Source organism: Hyla sarda, chromosome 5, assembly GCF_029499605.1.
Source record: "Hyla sarda isolate aHylSar1 chromosome 5, aHylSar1.hap1, whole genome shotgun sequence".
NCBI classification, from domain to species: domain Eukaryota; kingdom Metazoa; phylum Chordata; class Amphibia; order Anura; family Hylidae; genus Hyla; species Hyla sarda.
The window spans coordinates 215921963-215947610 of NC_079193.1; the positions used below are offsets into that span (position 1 = coordinate 215921963).

General features: G+C 41.5%; 1 protein-coding gene across 4 annotated transcripts; it reads right to left on the reverse strand.

The window, feature by feature from the left end:
* Positions 1-429: 429 nt before the first annotated feature.
* Positions 430-19728, reverse strand: SSR1 (signal sequence receptor subunit 1). Of its 4 annotated transcripts, none has more exons than XM_056518486.1 (9): positions 19437-19728; positions 16625-16737; positions 15787-15880; positions 13907-14169; positions 11630-11706; positions 11073-11151; positions 6354-6447; positions 6134-6148; positions 430-1326 (listed from the first exon to the last, which is right to left on the reverse strand). In XM_056518486.1, exons 1-9 carry the CDS (start codon positions 19501-19503, stop codon positions 1259-1261), a joined length of 870 nt encoding a protein of 289 aa, XP_056374461.1. In that variant the 5' UTR covers positions 19504-19728; the 3' UTR covers positions 430-1258. The 4 variants fall into 4 exon arrangements, with proteins under 4 accessions (XP_056374461.1, XP_056374460.1, XP_056374463.1 ...); XM_056518485.1 differs by having other exon boundaries at positions 16625-16740; XM_056518488.1 differs by lacking the exon at positions 6134-6148.
* Positions 19729-25648: the final 5920 nt, after the last annotated feature.

The following is a 25648-nucleotide window of genomic DNA, read 5'->3' on the forward strand; positions in this document are numbered from 1 at the left end:
GAGATTCCATCTGGCACCCACTATGCAGTGCTCGTGGATTTCGGCACAAAGAATGAACATGTTTTCTTTGTGCAGAACAATTTCAGCAGCAGAAATTCCTCAGTGTGAACAGGTCTCGCAGAAGACCCATTCACACTGATGTTAATGTTCACTGCACGTAAATCCGCAGGAATTAGGCAGTGTGAATGTACCATAACTGTACACTTTGTTTTTCTTTATTGTTCATGTTTACTTATCGTGGGTTGACATTTTAGGGGGCTTGGGAACCAGCTACCAGTTTTCCATAGACTGAAGGACTCCTCATAATGATCCTTGCATAAACAATATCACACATTGAGGAAGCATTGCATAAGTTCTAAGAGTAAGTGATAAAAGGAAAAAAAACTAAAATGTTCCATCACTATTAAGGCTAACAAAAAGTTAGGCAGCTTTACAAAAGTTGAGTTTTATCTTTATTTAAGAATTTATTTCTTTGTACACTTACAGGCAGACCGTTTCAAATAACAAATTTCTCCATGTACAAAAAGTAAGCTTTGCTCTCTGAACATTTACGCCCAACTGCATGGACACTGTTTTATTTAACCATTTCATACGCCAATCTTTAAAAACCCCATTGTATAATATTCCAAACAACCATCCTTTCCTAAACCAAAATACTCATAATGAAAGCTTCTAGTAGATGTCTTCGCACCATTACTTTGTTAGAGCTCACACCCAGTTGCAAAATTGGAAACAGGCAAGAAAGCTCAATAGCATTTTTTTTCTCCAGCAGAGAACGTGTTAAAATAGGAGCAAATGCACTGGTTAACTTCACCAGGTCTCAAAACCGGCATGTAGAGAAGCAGCGCTACAGCCAATATGCACTGCAGTTTGCCTGGACAGAGATGTCATGGAAAATAAAAAAAAATAAAAATATGATATATAGAAAAATAGCCACATTGCTCTCACTGGTCAGTGAATGGAGAAGTCATGCAACTTAGGACTTCAATGCTTTGAAGATTTATGGTACTTTAAGATCCTGGGCGTAGCACACTTTAGTTTGTGGGGCTAAGTTTCCCTATAAAAAAAAAAAAAAAAAAAAAAATTCCTTGGGGGAATAAAAAATAAAAAAAAAATTTGCAGTCAATGATTTTGAATGTTTTACAAGACTTCACATCCCACTCCAGTTTTCCATTATGGATGTCACAAGTTTATCCACACTGGACAGGAGGGGCCGGTATAAGTGGACAGAAGATTTTTTAATAAGATCACAGTCTGTTTATTCATCAGATCCCGCTGATCGTTTCTGGGCTCTTTTGCGTGGAGACCTTCTTGGGGAAGCTTTGTCTACAAGGAAAAAAAATAAAAAAATAAAATCACACTTATGTATTGTGCAAGTGGTTATCACAATCAGACAGCTAAATGACCTCACAGAAGTAATACCATGCACTCATGTAGGACTAGTGTTTGGCAGAAAGCTATAGATGCTACAAGCGACATGCATTGTGATCACACAAGACATGCCAAGTACCTGAATATTTCATTACTGATTTGACATTTAAAAAATAAATAAATGGTTCTTGCTGCCCTAGCTTAGTGCAACAAAATGTAATGACAGACATGACAATGTCCACGTCTTCTCTGCGACTATGGGGTACATTTAGTTACATTCAGAGTTTAATAGTGGCAGAGTATGGAGACAGAAGGCTGCCACCCACCATCCAATAATTAACTGGTAACAGAGGAAGTGTCACTCCAGAAAACAATGGACTCCTGCCTTACCGCACTCACATTATGCTGTACCACCATTCATAACATGGTACCCGCAGACCGGATGCACAAACATGCTGACAAATGTAATCATTACTAGTATAAATAACCTGGTGTGTGAAAAAATAAGATTAAAGGGTTACTCCGTTCCCCAGAGTCCAGAACATTGATTTCCTGAACGCTGTGTGCGGGCTTCTGTGTTCGCGCCCCCCCCCCCCCCCCTCCCATAGACTTGCATTGAGGGGGCGGGATGGGACGTCACGAGGGGGCGGAATATTAACATTTTTCTGTAGGTTTATTTTACCAATGTCTAAAAAAAAAAATTCATGTGGGCAATGAAAATCCCTTTTGTTCACAGTCCTGTGTCGGCTCCTGCGCTCAGAATGATAAAGCCTGGCAGGACCAGGCTTTATCAGTCAAGTGCAGAGCACACAGACCAATGTGGTTTTATACAACCACATTGATCTGTATGAGGAATCAAATGATTCCTCATAAAAGTCCCCTAAGTGGACTAAAAGTGTGTTAAAAAAAAAAAAAAAAAAAAATGTAAAAGTTTAAATCACCCCCTTTTCCCAAATTCCATATAAAAACTATATAAATATAAAACATATGTAGTATCGCCGAGTGCCTAAGTGTCCGAACTATAAAAATATATTGTTAAACCGCAATGTAAATGGTGTACGCGCAAAAAAAAAAAATCCTAAAAGCGCATTTTTGGCAACTTTTTATACCATGAAAAAAAAAATTTAAAAAAAATAAATAAAAAAAAGGAATTAGCAGCGATCAAAGTCTGATCAAAACAAAAATGGTACAGATTAAAACCTTAGAGCACGGCGCAAAAAATGAGCCCTCATACTAGCCTGTAGGCGGAAAAATAAAGTTATTGGGGTGAGAAGAGGACAATTTTAAAAATTATTAATTTTTATGCATGTAGTTATTTTTTCCAAAAGTGTGACAAAATCAAACCTACATAAGTAGGGTATCATTTTAACCATATGGACCGACAGAATAAAGAGAAGGTGTCATTTTTACCGAAAAATGTACTATGTAGAAACGGAAGCCCCCAAAATTTACAAAATTATGTTTTCTCTTCAATTTTGTTGCACAATGATTTTTTTTCCCTGTTTCGCCGTCGATTTTTGGGTAAAATGACTGATGTCATTACAAACTAGAATTGGTGGCCCAAAAAATAAGCCCTCATATGGATTTTTAGGTGCAAAATTGAAAGGGTTACGATTTTTAAAAGGTGAGGAGGAAAAAACAAAAGTGCAAAAACAGAAAAATGCTTGGTCCTTAAAGGGGTATTCCAGGAATATTTTTTATTTGACTGTTACAGGGGTTGTAAAGTTAGTGTAGTTTATAATATAGTGTCTGTACCTGTGTGTGACGGTTTTCCCACAATTCTTATGTGATTTTCATCCCAATATTTATTTTTAACAGCATACAAAATTACTGCTGTCTCAAATTTTTCCCAGCTTGCAATGCGGCCGAGTCCTGACCCACTAGTCAGCTGATGACAGGGAGCCTGTCTGCTTCAATGGGTGGAGGGATCAATCTGCAACTAATGCAACAGCTGTAGGCACCCTGATTGAAAACCACAGGTCTGCAGCTCATTTATGTTTCAATGGGTGGGGTGGCTGAGGTCTGATTTGTAGGCAAACAAGAAAACTGAAAACAGGAAATACAAGTTCACAAAAAGCTAGCCACTGTGTTCTGGTAATCTCACAGCCTAGTCATTTAGCCAAAGACAAGCGCAGATGCTTCCTAAACATGTCCATTACTGTCTGCCAGGTACGTACTAAAATCACCTTATGCTGGATAACCACTTTTTTAAGACCTTGGGGACAGAGGGTTTTTCCATTTTTTTGCACTTATGGTTTTTTAAAGGTGAGGAGAAAAAAACAAAACTTTCAATTTTGCACCTATAAATCTATGTGATGGCTTATTTTTTGTGCCACCAATTCTACTTTGTAATGACATCAGTCATTTTGCCAAAAATCTACGGCGAAATGTAAAAAATAAAAATAAAATAAAAAATAAAAAATCAATGTGCGACAAAATTGAAAAAAAAAAAAAAAAAAGAAATTATGTAAATTTTGGGGGCTTCTAGGCAGTAAATTTTTCAGTAAAAATGACCTCTTTTCTGTAGGTCCATATGGTTAAAATGATCCCCTACTTATATAGGTTTGATTTTGTCTTACTTCTGGAAAAAATCATAACTACATGCAGGAAAATTTATACGTTTAAAATTGTCAACTTTGACCCCTATAACTTTTAGATATTTCCGCATAAGGGCGGTAGGAGGGCCAATTTTTTTCGCCATGATCTGAAGTTTTTAGCGGTACCATTTAATTGATCTGAGCTTTTGATCACTTTTTATTCATTTTTTCATTTTTACAATAATATATATATATATATATATATATATATTAAATAAAAGTGACCATAAATACGCTATTTTGGACGTTAGAATTTTTTAGCGCGTACACCGTTGACTGTGCGGTTTAATTAACAATTTTTTTATAATTAGGACATTTCCACACGTGGCGATACCACATATGTTTTTTTATGGGAAAAAGGGGGTGATTCAAACTTTAATTAGGGAAGGGGTTAAATGATCTTTATTCACTTTTTTTGCAATGTTATAGCTCCCATAGGAGGCTATAACACAGCACACACAGCTTTTACATTGATCAATGGTTTCTCATAGGAAACCATTGATCAATTATTCTGACGCTTGACTGCTAATGCCTGGATCTCAGGCACTGAGCAGTCATTCGGCGATTGGACAGCGGACCCTCCTGTTGTCCTACAGCTGTTCGGGATGCCGCGGCGATCCCGAACAGTCCACTGAGCTAACCGGCATTAATTTACTCTCACTTTAGACGCGGTGTTTAACTTTGAACGCCGCGTCTAAAGGGATACTAGTGCGCGCCACGGGTCCTGGCGTTAGAGGCCGGTGCATTGCCGTGGAATGAGATTTGCCATAGAATGAGATGGTCCGCCTCCATCACATCCTATTGGCTCTCTCTTGTCACGTGACATATTTAAACGTCACGCATCGATGCGCACAGCAGTGTCAGTTTGGCTATCACAGGGAGAGGATCTCCTCACCCTGTGATAGCTGAAGCTGTACGGAGCTCTCATGGCCTCTGTGGCCCGACAGAAGTTCACACATGTACGCAGCTCATACGGCTGCCTCATATACATTTACTGTTGATCCACAGCGCTATCGGGATCCCGATGCCCGATGGCGCTGTCATCAGTGTGCGTCCCCGCGAGCGCCCCACGCCCGCAGCTCTACTCCCCGTCCCCCGCAGCTCTACTCCCCGTCTCGTTAACGCTCAGGGAGCGGGGAACAGAAAGTAGAACATCGGGCGCAGGTTAAGTTATTCGCGTAGTGCTGCGCATGCGCAGTACTACTTTACCTGCGCCCGATGCTCTACTTTCTGTTCCCCGCTCCCTGAGCGTTAACGGGATGGGGAGTACAGCTGCGGGGGACGGGGAGTACAGATGCGGGCGTGGGGATCCTGATGACAGCGCCATCGGGCATAGGGATCCCGATAGCGCTGTGGATCAACAGTAAATGTATATGAGGCAGCCGTATGAGCTGCGTACATGTGTGAACTTGTGTCGGGCCACAGAGGCCATGAGAGCTCCGTACAGCTTCAGCTATCACAGGGTGAGGAGATCCTCTCCCTGTGATAGCCAAACTGATACTGCTGTGCGCATCGATGCGTGACGTTTAAATATGTCACGTGACAAGAGAGAGCCAATAGGATGTGATGGAGGCGGACCATCTCATTCTATGGCAAATCTCATTCCACGGCAATGCACCGGGCCCGAAGCGCAATGATGGCCCCGCATTATAAAACGGGAGTGGGCGAAGAGGGTACAGATACGCCCTCCGTCCCCAACAAGTTAAATCAACTGGCGCCAGAAAGTTAGATTTGTAAATTACTTCTATTAAAAAAAAAAATCTATCCTTCCAGTACTTATTAGCTGCTAAATACTACAGAAGAAATTCTCTTTTTGGAACACAGTGCTCTCTGCTGATATCTCTGTCCATAGCAGCATGTTTGCTATGGGGATTTTCTCCTACTCTGGACAGTTCTTAAAACTGACAGATGTCAGCAGAGAGCACTGTGCTAGTGATATCACTGGATTACCCCTATAATACATTTGTAATAGGAACTAAAGGTTTTACTTGTACTGGAGAAACTCTTTCCATGGGGCCTACTGAGACATATAACAAAATCACTCAATATACAGCCTCAATGCTGACGGTATTATAGCTAAATCTTAGTTTGTACATGCAAGCAAATAGACACAAAATTCAGAAGCAATGCAGATACAGAACTGAACTTGAGAATTGAAGTCTCACCTCGTCTACTTTGCACTGAAGTCGCAAGGAAGCAAAGGAAAAACAAAGACAGCAAGAAGTATTAGAATAGAGAACACAGGACATTGAGAGGACAGATACTGCAGGGGAAAAAACAGAGGTAATCTTCATACTAGCACAGTTCAGTAGACCACCATTACAAACTGATTGACTGTATACAGACACCAGTATCTCCATAAACATTATAGTGCAGAATACATACTGATCTGACTCAGCGTCTCAGGAGGAATCCAGCTCATGTCAACATCATTCTGGTTAGATGTGCCCATCTCCACTTTTTGGGCAGGTCTCTTTCTCTGCAGATAAGAAAAAACACAAGTATTTACATACAATAACACTACGATTTACATACAATAACCCCCCTCAGGATAAGTTGTTACAGTCATCCTTGTAGCTCACACACAATGTGGGATGTATTTTTAATGAAGAACGTGTCTTAAACAGTGGATCTTAAGTACTTTTATTAACTGATAAGCAACGCGTTTCACTTCGCACTTTGTAATGACATCACTCATTTTACCCTAAAATATATGGTAAATCCCCCAAACCCCCCCATCATCATTTTGCAAATTGGGGGGTGAGGGGGTTGTTTTCACGCTGTATACTTTACAGTAAAAAAAAAAAAATACATGTTTTCTTTATTCTCTGGGTCAATACGATTAAAATTAAACCCAGGGTTACATACTTTACTATTATTGTACTGCTTATAAAAAAATAAATAAAAAATAAAAAAAAGGAAAAGCATTTTTTACAAAATCAGTATGTTTAACCTCTTCAGGACATAGGGCGTATGGATACGCCCTGAATCCCGAGTCCTTAAGGACCGAGGGCGTATCCATACGCCCGTGGGAATTCCGGCCCCCACTGCTAGCCGGTTGGGGACTGGAGCCGGATGCCTGCTGAAATCGTTCAGCAGGCATCCCGGCATATCGCCCAGGGGGGGTCATTATGCCCCCCCATGTCGGCGATCGCCGCAGATCGCTGGACAATTCAGTCCAGCGATCTGCGGCGATTCCGGGTCAATCGGGTCTCCAGTGACCCGGTATTACTGGCTGTTCGGGACCGTCTCTGACGGCCCTGAACAGCCAGAGCCTGCAGGGGTGAGGTGGCACTGGTGCCACCTCACGATCGCCCTGATTCGTCGGCCGGATTACCGGCCGACCAATCAGGGCGCCTGCTGCGGGTGTCACTCCCGCACCCGCTCCGCCCCTCTTCTGGAGGACGTGAGCGGGTGCGGGACGTGCACCCCGGGTGCTGGGGACCCCGATCCCCGGCGCCCCTGTTGGGATCGGGGCCCCAGGAGCAGCTGCGGCGGCGGGACTGACCTGCAGCGTCTGGATCGTTGGAGGTGAGTGACAGCCTCCTGCGGTTGCTTAGCAACAGCTCCCAGCATGCAAAAAGGGCATGCTGGGAGCTGTAGTTATGCAACAGCAGGAGGCAGACCACCACAACTCCCAGCATTCCCTTATGGGCATGCTGGGACTTAAGGTTTTGCAACAGCTGGAGGCACATTCTTTCTATGGAAAAGTGTACCTTCAGCTGTTGTCTAACTACAACTCCCAGCTTGCACAAACAGCTAAAGTGCATGCTGGGAGTTGTAGTGGTGCATCTGCTGGTTGCATAACTACAACTCCCAGCATGCCCGTTGGCTGTCGGTGGCTGCTGAGAGTTGTAGTTTTGCAACAGCTGAAGGCACACTGGTTGTGAAACTCAGAGTTTTTTTACCTAACTCAGTGTTTCACGACCGGTGTGCCTCCAGCTGTTGCAAACTACAACTCTCAGCAGTCACCGTACACCATGCACCGTACATGCTTGGAGTTGTAGTTTTGCAACAGCTGGAGGCACACTGGTTGTGAAACACTGAGTTAGGTCACAAACTCAGTGATACATAACCAGTGTGCCTACAGTTGTTGCAAAACTGCAACTCTCAGCAGTCACCGACAGCCAACGGGCATGCTGGGAGTTGTAGTTATGCAACAGCTGGATGTCCCCCCCCCCCCAATGTGAACGTACAGGGTACACTCACATGGGCAGAGGATTACAGTAAGTATCTGGCTGCAAATTTGAGCTGCCGCAAACTTTCTGCTGCAGCTCAAATTGCCAGCGAGAAACTACTGTGAACCCCCGCCCGTGCGACTGTACCCTAAAAACACTACACTACCACAAAAAATAAAATAAAAAGTAAAAAACACTACGTATACACATACCCCTACACAGCCCCCCTCCCCTCCCCAATAAAAAACGTCTGGTACGCCACTGTTTCCAGAACGGAGCCTCCAGCTGTTGCAAAACAACTCCCAGTATTGTCGGACAGCCGTTGACTGTCCAGGCATGCTGGGAGTTTTGCAACAGCTGGAGGCACCCTGTTTGGGAATCACTGGCGTAGAATACCCCTATGTCCACCCCTATGCAAGTCCCTAATTTAGGCCTCAAATGCGCATGGCGCTCTCACTTTGGAGCCCTGTCGTATTTCAAGGCAACAGTTTAGGGTCACATATGGGGTATCGCCGTACTCGGGAGAAATTGTGTTACAAATTTTGGGGGGTATATTCTGCTTTTACCCTTTTTAAAAATGTAAAATTTTTGGGAAACCAAGCATTTTAGGTAAAAAAAATATTTTTTTTTTACATATGCAAAAGTCGTGAAACACCTGTGGGGTATAAAGGTTCACTTAACCCCTTATTACGTTCCCCGAGGGGTCTAGTTTCCAAAATGATATGCCATGTGTTTTTTTTTTGCTGTCCTGGCACCATAGGGGCTTCCTAAATGCGGCATGCCCCCAGAGAAAAATTTGCGTTCAAAAAGCCAAATGTGACTCCTTCTCTTCCGAGACCTGTAGTGCGCCAGCAGAGCACTTTTCACCCCCATATGGGGTGTTTTCTGAATCAGAAGAAATTGGGCTTCAAATTTTTAGGGGTATTTTCTGCTATTACCCTTTTTAAAAATAAAAAATTTTTGGGAAAACAAGCATTTTAGGTAAAAATTTTTTTTTTTTTTTTTTTACATTTGCAAAAGTCGTGAAACACCTGTGGGGTATTAAGGTTCACTTTATCCCATGTTACATTCCCCGAGGGGTCTAGTTTCCAAAATGGTATGCCATGTGTTTTTTTTTTGCTGTTCTGGCACCATAAGGGCTTCCTAAAGGTAACATGCCCCCCAAAAACCATTTCAGAAAAACGTACTCTCCAAAATCCCCTTGTCGCTCCTTCCCTTCTGAGCCCTCTACTGCGCCCGCCGAACACTTTACATAGACATATGAGGTATGTGCTTACTCGAGAGAAATTGGGCTACAAATACAAGTAAAAATTTTGTCCTTTTACCCCTTGTAAAAATTCAAAAATTGGGTCTACAAGAACATGCGAGTATAAAAAATGAAGATTGTGAATTTTCTCCTTCACTTTGCTGCTATTCGTGTGAAACACCTAAAGGGTTAAAACGCTGACTGAATGTCATTTTGAATACTTTGGGGGGTGCAGTTTTTATAATGGGGTAATTTATGGGGTATTTCTAATATGAAGACCCTTCAAATCCACTTCAAACCTGAACTGGTCCCTGAAAAATACTGAGTTTGAAAATTTTGTGAAAAATCGGAAAATTGCTGCTGACCATTGAAGCCCTCTGGTGTCTTCCAAAAGTAAAAACACGTCAATTTTATGATGCAAACATAAAGTAGACATATTGTATATGTGAACCCAAAAAAAATGTATTCGTAATATCCATTTTCCTTACAAGTTGAGAGCTTCAAAGTTAGAAAAATGCAAAATTTTCAAATTTTTCATCAAATTTACGGATTTTTCACCAAGAAAGGATGCAAGTATCGACAAAAATTTACCACTATGTTAAAGTAGAATATGTCACGAAAAAACAATCTCGGAATCAGAATGATAACTAAAAGCATTCCAGAGTTAATGTTTAAAATGACAGTGGTCAGATGTGCAAAAAACGCTCCGGTCCTTAAGGCCAAAATGGGCTCCGTCCTGAAGGGGTTAAAATTGCCCTATTTTGACCACCTGTAACTATTTTTTTTTTCCATATTCAGGGATGTGTGAGGGCTCATTTTTTTGCACCATGATCTGTAGTTCGTTTTGGTACCAGATTTGCGTATGTGACTTTTTGATCGCTTTTTATAAAAAATTTTGCAGTCTGATGTGACAAAAAAGCTGAAATTTTGGACTGTTTGCGTTTATGTCATTCGCCATAGGGGATCATTAACATAATATTTTTTATAGTTTGGACATTTACGCATGCAACAATACCATATATGTTTATTTATTTTTTCCTTTTTTTTTTTTTTAACACTTTTATGTATTAATATGGGGGAAAAGGGTGATTTAAAACTTTATTGGGGGAAAGGAATTTTTCACATTTTATTTACATTTATTTTACACTTTAGTCCCCATAGGGGACTATCATTATATTGCTAATACTGTTCAGTGCTATGCATAGGGCATAGCACTGATGAGCATTATCGGTGATCTTCTGCTCTGGTCTGCTGGAAAGCAGATCAGTGCAGAAGAACCCGGGAGATGGACGAAGGCAGGTGAGGGGACCTCCGTCCGCCATCTTGGCTGGTCTGATCCCTGCGGCAGTGCCACGAGCGTTCAGATCAGCCATTATAAGTGCCGCACTGCTGCAGATGCGGTGATTGATCACTGCAGGTGAGGAGTTAATGGCAGACCTCAGCACGATCGCTGATGTCCACCATTACCGGTGGGTCCTGCGCTCGTATCACAGCCGCACCATAAATGTACGGTGCTGTGCGCTAAGAGGTGCTATGCAGTGCCGTACATTTGCAGCGCATGTCCTTAAGGGGTTAACCCTGGTATTAAGTGACCTAAACTGAATTACAAATATAGCTATAACATGTGGAACTACTGGTGATGCTGTCCGTTGATCTAAGCAGCAAGTATCTGTGCTTTACCTTTCTGGACTCCAACAACTGATGCAGACCAACAACCACAAGCAGCCCAAGACCACCAAGGAACAGATACATGAAGATTCTGCAGAGATAAAATGTATAACAAGAGTTTAACAGTAGCAACAAAAATCAAAATCTAAACAACATTGTAATGGTAATGCATACTCTGGCTTCTACACAACAAAATGTGATGTCAGCATTGGCAACCGACTGGGTGTGCACAGTAGTCTCTGATCTATGGATAGATGTTTTTTATCTGTAAATACACAGGTTACAAATCTTCACTGTATTTAATATATTGGAAATATTTTATTATTTCATGTGGTGGTTTGTTTCATTCCCATGACCTCATACCCTCTAGCATGGGATCGTGTATTTTCCCATCCATACAACATGGCAAGAAAGTGGAAATCTCTCTCAGTGGTATTACATCTGTGAACAAGCTAAATGTAGCAACTCCTTTATGACAAATAAGTTGGGGCCCAGAAGCTCCATTTCCACCTGCCCAACTAAGCATCCAATATCTCCATATTCAGCACTAGGAGGTGCTATACACTTACGTCTCTCCATCTAGACCATCTTCCTTTTCAATGATAGTCACGGTCTGATTGAACACGGCATCCTGGAAAGAGTTTGCCTAGGAAAAAAAAAGTGGATTTGTTTTGCAGAGTGAAGATGGTGCAGGAAATATAGCGTAGCACTGCTTACAATGTAGACATTGAAAAGCTGCAATGATACCTTCACATAAGCCTTGTGACTCATGGAGGAGGGTTTCTTCCAGACCACTTTTTCATTATATTTTTATTTAAACCAAAGTTAGGAGTGGATTCTGAGAAAGGGAATTGATCAGGAATAGCATTTCATATGTATCTTAAAGGGGTACTCCGGTGGAAAACATTTTTATTTTTTTAAATCAACTGGTGCCAGAAAGTTAAACATTTGTAAATTACTTCTATTAAAAAAAAAAAAAAAAAATCCCAATCCCACCATTACTTAGCCACCAGTAACACACACAAAGTTCTTCTCTTTTTGAATTTCCTTTCTGCCTGACAGTGCTCTCTGCTGACACCTCACTTCATCTGCAGCTGTTAAGTACTAGAAGGATTAAGATTTTTGAAATAAAAGTAATATAAAAATCTAACTTTCTGGCATCAGTTGAAAAAAAAAAAAAACCCAAGGGAGTACCCCTTTAGGACTGAGCGTTTTTACATTTTCATTTTTTCCCTCATCACCTTCTAAAAATCATAACGCTTTCAATTTTGCACATAAAATTCCATACGATGGCTTATTTTTTGCACCACCAATTCTAGGTTGCAGTGACATCAGTCATTTTACCAAAAAATCCACGGCGAAACGGAAAAAAAAAATAGTTGTGCGACAAAATTGAAGAAAAAAAAACGCCATTTTGTAAATTTTGGAGGCTTCCATTTCTACGCTGTGCATTTTTCGGTATAATTACATCTCTTTATTCTGTAGATCCATATGTTAAAATGATACCCTACTTATATAGGTCGGATATTGTCGTACTTCTGAAAAAAATCATAACTACATGCAGGAAAATTTAGCCTCCCTATAACTTAAATTTTTCCGTGTACGGGCCAGTATGAGGGCTATTTTTTTGTGCTGTGATCTGAAGTTTTTATCTGTACCATTGATCTGACTTTTTATTCATTTTTTCATGATATAAAAAGTGACCAAAAATAAGCTATTTTGGGCTTTAGAATTTTTATGCGCAAACGCCATTGACTGTGCGGTTTAATTAAAAATATATTTTTATAATTCTGACATTTCCGCACACGGCAATACCACATTTATATTTACACTTTTTTTTATGGGAAAGGGGGGGGGGGGGGGGTTTCAAACTTTTATTAGGGAAGGGGTTAAATGACCTTTATTAACTTTTTTTCACTTTTTGCAGTGCTATAGCTCCCATAGGGGGCTATAACACTGCACACACTGATCTTTTACACAGATCACTGCAAAGCCATAGATTTGCATTGATCAGTGTTATAGGCGGTCGATAGATCAAGCCTGAATCTCGGACGCGACAGAGACCGGTGAGGAGACCTCCGCTCGCGTGCTAGCTGATCGGGACATCACGATTTTATGGCAAAAAGGCTAAAAAATGCTAAATTCTATTTACCTCTGCAAACAGGTATAAATTGTAGTTGAACTCTACTGATTTCAACTACAATGTATGCCTGTTTGCAGAGGTAAATTCTAATTTAGCATTTTTAGCCTTTTTGCGCCAGGCACAGAACAAGGAATATGGTGATCACCCAACTTGATAAAACAAACAATGGTAAGTAGGTCTAGTTTGCCTCAAATTCTGCATAAAATAAAAAGGCAGCTAGAAGTGTATGATAAATGTAATCCAGATAACTTTCCATTAGCATCACTACAGTGGCGACCTGGCAAACCTCATGACTAGATTACAGATTTATGAAAGTATATAAAATATAAGTTTGAGGTTTCTTTGCAGAGTGTTCTATACTTCAGAGAACTTTGGGAAATAAGGAATTTTCAAGCAGTTTCTCAGTTTACAGTTTCTCCTACTTATGGACTTATGCTGCACTATTTTTCTTTAACCATTTACAAGGAGACATTAGTTTAGGTCAGTGTTTCCCAACCAGTGTGCCTCCAGCTGTTGCAAAACTACAACTCCCAGCATGGCCAGACAAGCCTTTGGTTGTACGGGCATGCTGGGAGTTGTAGTTTGGCAACAGCTGGAGGCACATTGGTTGGGAACCACTGGTTTAGGTGTTTCAAGTCACTATATTACTCTGCTATGTTTCATGTAGAATTTTAAATACCTAATAGAATTAGTTAACTCTTACATTGGCATCCTTGTAATTCAAATTAATGACCAGCCCGAAAGGACGTCCACCCATGGGTTCAGCAGGGATAAAAGAGTATTCGAAGGTGGCCTGTCTCTGAGGAGGAACAACTGTGTTCAAAGTAAGAGCTGTAAAATTCTGGATATAGAACTGGTAGTCCTGCGGGTATCTGAAAGAGGCATCCAGTGACTCCACAACAAAGTCTTCTGTGCCCTTGTTCGTGAAGCCAACAAGGAACTTGACAATATCATTAGCCGGGAAATCTAAAAGGAATAAGAATTATTATTCATATCACACTGCATTAAAAGAACATTTATGTTTAAGTAAATCTAAGGATGATCCTCAGATTTGAGGATGTGCTAAGTGTTAAGAACCATTTGGCCCATTTCACACTACATTTTTAGTGTACAAGTGCTGGATCCAGTTGGGAGGAGCGAAAACCGGCCGCTCCCGTACATCAGCTGGAACCCCATTCATTTCAATGAGCCGACCAGAGTTCAACACTGACTCCGGTCGGCTAATTTTTGCCCCGTATACGGTTCTCTAACCGGATCTAAAACCGTGGTATACCACGGTTTCAGGTCCAATCAGAACCATATACGGGGCAAAAATGAACCGACCGGAGTCAGTGTTCCGGCCAGGGTATGGGAGCGGACGGTTTTCGCTCCTCCCAATCGGATCAGGCACCTGTACACTAAAAACGTAGTGTGAACACAGCTTTAATCTGCCAAATATTCTGAATACAACGAATAGTCACCGGCCCACTTATATGAAGGATAGCCTTATGCCTATCCCATGCATGCCGAAACTCCTTCACTGTATTTGCAGCGACCACTTCTGCAGCAAGGCTATTCTATACATCCACAACTGAATGGGCATATATGTGCTGCTTGCACGGACACAGATTCTCCTGAATATTTGCCTTGCTGATGTTGTGCATACCTATAGCATGTTATAAATGCAGAATTGTAGCCTCAACCTGCCTGAGACCTGCATAGTGGTCTGGTGTCTAGAATAATACAGTAGCTGTAGTAAATGTTAAATGTGTGGCACAAAGTCCTCAGATGGCGCAACAGTCACAGGCCAAACAGCATGTGCAACCAAAGATGTCCTATTAAATATTGGCCCAGATTTATTAATTTGACAAACACTGTCAGATGTGCACCTAACAAGTCACAAATCTTTATTTTACCAGCTGAATTATAGGAAAATCAGGATGTTCTCCCCAAACAGAAACATAAGTCAGGGAGTAAAAAAAAATAAAAAAATAAAAAAAAAATTATATATATATAAAAAAGTGTTACAAGGGGTCAGAAGGACAATTTTAAGCATATTTATTTTCTTACAAAAAGTTATAGGGTAGATCCATCAAAACCTGTGCACACGAAAAGTTGCCCATAGCAACCAATCAGCTCACTTCATTTTTTAAAAAGGTCTTACAAAAAATAATTTGTTTGGTTGCTATGGGCAACTGGTCTTTGTGTTGGGAATTCCTGGAGGCAGTGCGGGGCATTATCGGCAAGGTAATTGCTGATACCGATTACGTCCAAAATCGTGAATATCGGCCAAACACTACTATATACACGTGCGCGCGAACACTTGGCCTAATGTCCAGGTGTTGTAAATGGAGGGGAAGATCTATGGTGGGGTAGATCACTGCCAGGCTTTACTGATGGAGGCTAACGTCCGAGGACAAGAGGACTGGCCAGTTGAAATCCAGAATGCCTGATCCTTCTCTCCCCCACTATCACCTGTAAGGAGAGGGGTGATGGGTTTAAAAGGCATTTATATCTATGGTGACTAAGTCTAGTTGTCTGTCCAGTGGCTACTGCTATTTTATTAGTAACTGATTTGAGCAAACTATAGATAAAGTGAATTACCTTCGCCTTTAACAAACAGAATGGTAGTATCCGCATTTGGGGAGGCTTTCGGTTCACCTGAACTCAAGTCTTCTTCCTCCTCTTTTTCTTCTATCTGTAAAATAAATGTAATGTATCCTATAAACTTAATTTCATGTTCACAGGAAATCCTATCCACACACTACAGACATGTATAAATAACAGATCGCTGTTTCTAACAAAATGTATGTTCTTTCAAGCATCTTTACTCCTATCCCAGGAGCCAAGTCTGAATATTTAGAGCCCATTCACACTACAGAGTTTCCACCCAAAACTATTCCAGGCAGAGATTCTGTGTGCAGCCGAAACCACCAAAATCAATAAGCAATATGACAATGTAGACGGGCACCATTCCCAATGACGGCAATGCAGTCCACAAGGAATTTCGCTGACAGAATAAGGCTTCTTTCATACTGCCGTTAGCCAGTGTGATGGCCGTCGGGGGAGCCCGGGGTACAGCAGAAGAAAAATGACAGTCAAAAAAAAAAAAAAAAAAAAAAAGATCAAAAAATAATTTAAAGTCTATGGGAAACGGATGAGCCTTTAATGCCATAGGGATTTTTGAATCCATCTTTACTTCTGAGCATGTTCAGAACAAAATATTTTTTTTAAGGGGTGAACAATAACGGATACAAATGGATAACATCTGTTTATTTGTCTGCTACAAGAAAGGTCGGTAAACCTCAATTTCGGGAGAAAAGCAGGACGGAAGAGAATGGCCGTTGCCCTGTACTAGTGTCCCTGGTCAGACTCTAGTACAGGGCAACAGAGTAGCCAGGTAACAGCTGCTGGCCTATTCTTATTGTGTGTACACACTTACCAAGTCAGTAGATTCATCCTCTTCTACTTCAACCTCATCGTCATCATCTTCTACTATAGAGTCTTCAATTGCTTCTTCGTCTTCTGTTGCATCTTGGGCTGCAACTAAAGGACCTGCTATAAAATATGCATTAGAGAATTGGGCCACCCATATAAGATTTTACAACAAGGTTCTGAAACTAGAAGAGGGAAGTGGAATGAGGCCAAAAACTGTAGAGATGCCTAGTGGATATCCAATGTAGAGCCATCACCTGCTGCCCGCAGGCCATCCAAGGAAATCCAAAATAAACTTCACAGCTTTGCCAAGAGAACAGATAATCTGAAGGTGCCTTATAGCTGTAACTGCAAAGCATGAGCTAAGGCACACCGGGCTTCTCTAACACCCGTTTTCCACATTTAAAAAAGGGGTACTCTGGGGAAAAACATTTTTTTAAGTATATCAACTGGTACCAGAAAATTAAACAGGTATGTAAGTTACTTTATTTAAAAAAAATCTTAATCCTTCCAGTACTTAGCTGCTGTATGCTCCACAGGAAGTTCTTTCTTTCTGAATTTCTTTTCTGTCTGACCACAGTGCTCTCTGCTGACACTTCTGTCCATGTCAGGAACTGTTCAAAGTACAAGCAAATCCCCATAGCAAACCTCTCCTGCTCTGGGCAGTTCCTGACATGGACAGATGTGTCAGCAGAGAGCACTGTGATCAGACTGAAAAGAAATTCAAAAAGAAAAAGAACTTCTTGTGGAGCATACAGAAGCTGATAAGTACTGGAAGGATTAAGATTTTAATTTTTTAATAGAAGTAATTTACAAATCTGTAACTTTCTGGAACCAGCTGATTTAAATAAAAAAAAAGGTTTTCCAGTGGAGTACCCCTTTAGGGCACACTGGGCTTCTCTAGCACACATTTTCTACATTAAAGTCAGCAAGTATACACTACTCATTCCTGGGATACCTTATGTGTAATCTCCAGTCTCATTCACATCATGTATGTTATGTTGGGAGTTTTAAAGCAGCTGGAGAGTCAGGACAAGCAGATGAACTGGTGGATCACATCACATTTCTGCCTCTTACACTACAGCAGTGTTTGCCAACCAGTGTGCCTCCAGCTGTTGCAAAGCTACAACTCCCAGCATGCCCAGACAGCCAATGGCTGTCCGGGCATGCTGGGAGTTGTAGATTTGCAATAGCTGGAGGCACACTAGTTGGGAAACAGCACTGCAGCATTGCAATATGTATTGTAAGGGGGGGGGGGGGGTCTACTTTCATCAACCCCTCACCATAATGAAGGGAGCCAACATGGGGGTTTCCCTCCATTAACCAGACCGGAAAGCATGGAGTAGTCCACACATCACAGAATTACACATATGGCGCACTGATTTCGTTGAGTGCCAAGCAACTGCCCCAGACAACAGCACCATGTAACCCCCCCCCCCCCTCCCCCCATTATATCCAGAAGTGAGAACAGCTACAGCATCTGCCATGGAGGACCTGGGCATTAGGGTATGTTCACACATGGTGGACATGCTGCAGACGATGTACAGATCTTCCCAATTAACTTCAATAAAGGGAGTCAAAATCTGCAACAAGTCTGTCACATGAACATACCCTTAGTCTCATATCATTGTTGGCCAGGGTCACAGCACCACTGTTAGAGCAGTGTCTCCCTATCAGGGTGCATCCAGCTGTGGTCAAACTACAACTCCCAGCATGCCCAGACAGCCAAAGACTGTGCAGGCATGCTGGGAGTTATAGTTTGGCCACAGCTGGAGGCACCCTGGGTGGGAAACACTGGGTTAGGGTGACTGTACACCACATTTTTACAATACAGTTCCCGTATCAAGTTTCCACAGATTCCTCAAAACCGTACTAAACTATCAAAATGTGTGTACAAATTTCAACCCGTATACAGTTAAAAACTGTATACGGTTTGAAAAATTATGTCTGGTTGCATTTGTTTAAGAGAAAAAAAAACGTATGTTTTTAACATTTCACTTCATTTTGTTTGATTAAAACTCCAAGAAAAAAAAAAATCTGGTCAAAAACCCTACAGTGAAAACCGGATGGAACCGTACACACATACGCTTCCCATTGACTCCCATTTAACACACACACGAGGTTTAATATGGTTTTGCATCCGCACCAAAAAAAAAAAACCTGGTAGACTACGGTTTTGGGAAAGGGGAAAAAACGGAACAACACTGTATAAAACAGGAAACGGATGCAACCGGATGATGCGTTGGACATACAGTTTTCTATACAGTTTTTAACTTGAATCCATATAGGGGAACTGTATAGCAAAAACATGGTGTGCGCCCTGCACCACTGGCATGTCAGCACAGACACCATTTCTAAGTAAGAATTGGCGCTATACTAGGACTTTCATATACCAGCTGCGGTGCCCAGGAATGGGTGGGCAGCACTGAGACCCTCCATAGTATAGAGCACATACAGTGGAGTGAATGGGGAGGAGCAAGAGAATGAATGAGCGGCAGACGCAGAGTGACACGTCAGCCACAGGCCTGATACACACAACGTACACACAGGTAGAGGCAATGTACACACACTGCGGTCACACACGTACGTACACACAGGTAGAGGCAATGTACACACACTGCGGTCACACACAACGTACACACAGGTAGAGGCAATGTACACACACTGCGGTCACACACGTACGTACACACAGGTAGAGGCAATGTACACACACTGCGGTCACACACGTACGTACAGTCCGCTAGAAGACACACAGGACCTTATACCCCGAGGAGCCCAGACCTCCCAACATAGCAATACACACAGGAGAGCAGCCTCACCTCTGCCGAGCAGTGTGACCGGGAAGGCCAGCAGCATGAGGAGCAGCAGGTTACGGAGCGACGTCATGGCGGAGTCCGGGGTGTCTCGTAGCCGTCTAGTCCAGAGGAGGTGGAGGGTCTTCCTGACGCAGCCGCCTCTCACACTATTATCAGGCCCCTTCACTCAATGGCGACGTGATACGTATCACCAGAAGTGAGAGGGCGTGGGCGGGGCCAGGTGTGAGAAGACCCGCCCTTTCCGGGTCTGAGGGGAAGCGGACGTGGCTGTCCGAGTCGGATAGACTGCGTGTTGCAAAAAGCAGGAGGCGTGGCTTGTGCACTTGAGTTGTGAATCATGTTCGTGGTGACGTAGCGTTCCCCAACCCGTGGCTGATGGGAATTGTAGTTGTGTAACAGCTGTACAGCCACAGGTTGTGGATCACTGCTGTATTGGGAGGAAACTGGCCTGTAGGTGGCGCTGTAATGACTAGTGTGCTAGGTGGAAGCGTCTGTGCGATGGGAAATACTAAAGCAGTGTTTCCCAACCGGTGTGCCTTGCAAAACTACAACTCCCAGCATGCCGAAGGCTGTCCTGGCATGCTGCAAGTTGTAGTTTTGCAACAGCTGGAGCTCCCCCGGTTGGGAAACATTGATGTAGAGGTTCTTGTGTATACCTTGTGCTCACCTGTTTTAGCCGATGTGGCAGGTATGTTTTTTTTTTTTTGCCTATAATTATAACAGTGGCATGCTGGGAGTTATAGTTTTGCAGCAGCTGGAGGTACACCGGTTGGGAAACATTGATGTAGAGGTTCTTGTTTATACCTGTTTTAGCCTATGTGGCAGGTATGAGGTTTTTTTTTTTGCCTATAATGATAAAAGTGGCATGCTGGGAGTTAGGCTAGGTTTCCACTTGGTTTTTTTTCTGGCAGTTTTTGGAGATCTGCCTCTGCAGTTTTTGAGCCAAAGCCAGAAGTGTATTCAAAAGGAATAGGACATATAAAGGAAGGACTTACACTTCTCCTCCCTTATGGATCCACTTCTGACTTTGGCTCAAAAACTGCAGTGGCAGATATCCAAAAACTGCCAGAAAAAAGCCAAGTGGAAACGTAGCCTTATGGTTTTACAACATCCAAGGGCACCCTGGTTGGAAAACACTGTACTAAAGTACGGACTGTCACCCGGGAGTGATACCCTTAGCTCACCAAGAAGGGACACTTATGGACAAAAATGTATGCACCAGGTGACAAAACTGTGCAGATAACACCCATCATTGCTGTGCTATTGTTAATGTACAGCATTGTTAAAGGGGTACTCCGGTGGAATTTTTATTATTATTATTATTATTATTATTATTATTTTTTAATGAACTGGTGCCAGAAAGTTAAACAGATTTGTAAATTATCACTGTCTATGGTTCGCTATATCGCACAATGGGGGAGATTTATCAAAACCTGTGCAGAGGAAGAGTGGTGCAGTTGCCCATAGCAACCAATCAAATTGCTTCTTTCATTTTCCACAGGCCTCTAAAGAGGCCTGTGGCAAATGAAAGAAGCAATATGATTGGTTGCTATGGACAACTGCACCACTCTTCCTCTGCACAGGTTTTGATAAATCTCCCCCAATGTGTCTCCTGCTGGCAGCCAGGTGACACGCAGCCCAAAATATATACAACCGGTGTCTGTGGTGCTACACGATGTCAGGCAGAATTCAAACACAGCAGCAGCAGAAGAAAGAGTTAGTCGGAGCACTCACCTCGGACACCAGGTATAGCGTGCAAAGAAAGGATTTATTTTATTGGATACAATTGCAGGTGCGGGTGGACTGCAACCGGTGGGCGACGGTCCGTTATCGCGCCTTAGCGCTTCGTCAGGCCCCTTCCAGTAGGTGTGTTACAACCAGGTAAGTACAAAAGACAGAGGGAGGGGTCACATTACCACACCAATAGAAACAAACATGTTCGAATTAACTCTGTGAGTGCCAGTGACAAAATAATGAAAATCAAAAACATTGTCTTTAATACCAAGTCTGAACATGGAGGAGCGAAACCAAAGCGGAAAAAACATTTGGAGGAATAAATCAAAGAAGTGCACTGAGTTCATTACAATCATTTAAGCCAAGGGGGGCCGTTGCATTACAACCAATTATCCACCTGGCCTCTTTTTTCATCAAAATTTGTTTTTTATTCTTACCTCCATATGCTTGTTCCACCCGTTCAAGTCCAGCAAATCTAATGGCTCTCGGGTCTCCATTATGAACAGTGAGCATATGTTCTATTAAACGGGTTGATCCCTTCTTTGTTTTCATGGAGTAAATGTGTTCCCTCACCCTGTGAAACAATGGGCGGATTGTTTTCCCTATATAGTAGAAGCTGCAGTCGCATATCAGAGTATACACTAATATGTACCAGTGATTGAGTATGGCTTTTCGTAAGGTATTATTCATGTTTGTGTTACAAAATGAAAAGATGGCCCGATCTGTATTAGTGTTTCTGTTCTGACTTTGTTTGAGATCTTTTCTAGGGACTAAATCAATTTTCTTTTTAGCTTCTTTGCACTATTTTCTAGGATAGCCCCTCTTTTTTAATCTTACAATTAGCTCTTCAGCTTGGTCATTAAATTTGACTTCTGTATTATTAATATGTTTTAACCGGACCATCTGTCCGTACGGGATGCTATCTCTGACTTGAGGGGGATGTGAAGACTCATAATGTAATAAAGCATTTTTTTAAATGGCTTTACGAAAACCTGAGCTAATAATTTGATTATCCACAATATCTATTTGAATGTCCAGGAATTCCAAAGAATCGCCTCCGAAGGAGTGTGCGAACATCATATTCACATCATTCACATCGGTCAAATATGACACGAATTCTTGGAATTCCTGGTAGGTCCCATCCCATATAATTAACAAATCGTCAACATAGCGCAACAGAAGTTTGATGTGGCGTGTGAAAGGATTAAGTAAGGTGAAAACATCATTTTTTTCAAAGATTGCTAAAATGATATTAGCGAATGAGCACGCCATGGGCGTGCCCATCGCCATTCCCGTTCTTTGATTGAACCATTGTGTATCATACTGGAAGTTGTTATTAGTGAGGACAAAACGGGTAGACATGGCAATGAACTCTATAAAATCAGGGGATTTATCAGTACACAGTAAGAACTCCTTGAGAGCCTGTATACCCTGCCTCTTGTGGGATGCGGGCATACAGGCTCTCGACATCTATAGATGCCAAAGCAAACCCCGGTTGCCACGAAAAATTTTCTGATACAGAAATCACATCACCTGTATCCCTTACATATGAGGCTATGAACTTTAACAGGGGGGAAATGAGCCATTCGATGTAACTCGATAAATATTCTGTGGGGGAGCCTATCCCTGCTACTATTGGCCTACCGGGGGGAGGAATAATCCCCTTATGCACTTTTGGTAAGATGTACCATTTAGGTTTGGTAGGTGTTTCTGGCAACAATTTCTCCGCTGTTTTAATGGAAATTAAACCCTTTTCTGTGAATCTCCTAAGGTGACTGCGTAAGTGATCTATAGTTTTTTTAGTGGGGTCCTGAGTGAGCTTATGATAGACCTCTGTGTTATTGAGCTGTTTTAGAGACTCGTTGATGTAGTCCTCCTTTTTCCACACCACCACACCACCTCTTTTGTCTGCTTTCGAGACTACTATATCGCTCTGAATACTCAGCCACTCCAACGCGGTTCTTTCCCCTTTAGTGATATTATGTTGACTGTAAATGAATGCCTTGACTTCTTGGCATACAGATTTGTAAAATGAGTTCTTACTGTGTACTGATAAATCCCCTGATTTTATAGAGTTCATTGCCGAGTCTACCCGTTTTGTCCTCACTAATAACAACTTCCAGTATGATACACAATGGTTCAATCAAAGAACGGGAATGGCGATGGGCACGCCCATGGCGTGCTCATTCGCTAATATCTTTTTAGCAATCTTTGAAAAAAATGATGTTTTCACCTCACTTAATCCTTTCACACGCCACATCAAACTTCTGTTGCGCTATGTTGACGATTTGTTAATTATATGGGATGGGACCTACCAGGAATTCCAGGAATTCATGTCGTATTTGACCGATGTGAATGATGTGAATATGATGTTCACACACTCCTTCGGAGGCGATTCTTTGGAATTCCTGGACATTCAAATAGATATTGTAGATAATCAAATTATTAGAAAACAATATCACTGACAGTTGGACACAATGGTGTCCTATAGCTATTTTCTACCAGAATAACACTAAACCATGTAGCTAAAAATTCACAATTTTATTAAATCCTCGTAAAAACCCAATAACAATACTATAAATAGTTAGTATCAATACACAAGAAAGAAGAAGTTCTCCTATGATGAACAACTGTATATCCCAACGCGTTTCCCCGTGTATCTTATGATATACAACGGTTCATCAGGGGATGACAACAACAGTATACAAATATATACCTAATAAGCACAGAGATATGGAGGAACAATATATATATAGAAAGCGTGCAACACATGGACAAAGGCACAACTTAATGCACAGAAGATGGGAGAACAATTAGAACTATACATATTTATAATACATCAAAGCAAACATATATACAGTACAAAGCACATGAATGCAGACAGACGATAGCAAGGCTTATTTGTGGCTTCATTTAAATATTCTCCGATTGATGTAGCGACCTCTAGGTAGTTGGATAGAAAAAAACTAGGTCACTGATAGAGTGAGGACCCTAAGATAAGGGCTCCTCCACAAAAAGAGAGAGAAAGGCTTAACAGATGGCCCCCTGGAATAAAGACCTGATAATAGTTGCTTCTTTACTACAGATAGCTACAGACCACAATTGTCAAATCACCAGGATCCTATATGACCCTCCAAATTTTTAGATAAAGAATTCAGATAATAATACCACCTAGGTAAAAAAGCAACCTCTATGATGTCCACATAACCACAGTATTGTCCAAAACATGTCCAGCCATTATCCATGTGTAGTTACCCCATATCAGAATGCCATAAGCATGATACGTCCGTCTGCGGCTGGCGATCCACGTCGCAGACGGACGTATCATGCTTATGGCATTCTGATATGGGGTAACTACACATGGATAATGGCTGGACATCTTTTGGACAATACTGTGGTTATGTGGACATCATAGAGGTTGCTTTTTTACCTAGGTGGTATTATTATCTGAATTCTTTATCTAAAAATTTGGAGGGTCATATAGGATCCTGGTGATTTGACAATTGTGGTCTGTAGCTATCTGTAGTAAAGAAGCAACTATTATCAGGTCTTTATTCCAGGGGGCCATCTGTTAAGCCTTTCTCTCTCTTTTTGTGGAGGAGCCCTTATCTTAGGGTCCTCACTCTATTAGTGACCTAGTTTTTTGCTATCCAACTACCTAGAGGTCGCTACATCAATCGGAGAATATTTAAATGAAGCCACAAATAAGCCTTGCTATCGTCTGTCTGCATTCATGTGCTTTGTACTGTATATATGTTTGCTTTGATGTATTATAAATATGTATAGTTCTAATTGTTCTCCCATCTTCTGTGCATTAAGTTGTGCCTTTGTCCATGTGTTGCACGCTATCTATATATATATTGTTCCTCCTTATCTCTGTGCTTATTAGGTATATATTTGTATACTGTTGTTGTCATCCCCTGATGAACCGTTGTATATCATAAGATACACGGGGAAACGCGTTGGGATATACAGTTGTTCATCATAGGAGAACTTCTTCTTTCTTGTGTATTGATACTAACTATTTATAGTATTGTTATTGGGTTTTTTACGAGGATTTAATAAAATTGTGAATTTTTAGCTACATGGTTTAGTGTTAATCTAATTAAATTATTAGCTCAGGTTTTCGTAAAGCCATTTCAAAAAATGCTTTATTACATTATGAGTCTTCACATCCCCCTCAAGTCAGAGATAGCATCCCGTACGGACATATGGTCCGGTTAAAACGTATTAATAATACAGAAGTCAAATTTAATGACCAAGCTGAAGAGCTAATTGTAAGATTAAAAAAGAGGGGCTATCCTAGAAAATTGTGTGAAGAAGCTAAAAAGAAAATTGATTTAGTCCCTAGAAAAGATCTCAAACAAAGTCAGAACAGAAACACTAATACAGATCGGGCCATCTTTTCATTTAGTAACACAAACATGAATAATACCTTACGAAAAGCCATACTCAATCACCGGTACATATTACAAACAGAC

Excerpts from the sequence above, each read along its gene's own strand:
- SSR1 (XM_056518485.1), bottom strand. The coding sequence starts at position 19,503 with ATGACGTCGCTCCGTAACCTGCTGCTCCTCATGCTGCTGGCCTTCCCG. Across the intron at positions 15,881-16,624 it reads AGGATGAATCTACTGACTTG|ATAGAAGAAAAAGAGGAGGA; the intron begins GTAAGTGTGTAC and ends TTTATTTTACAG. Across the intron at positions 14,170-15,786 it reads TCTGTTTGTTAAAGGCGAAG|ATTTCCCGGCTAATGATATT; the intron begins GTAATTCACTTT and ends TATTCCTTTTAG.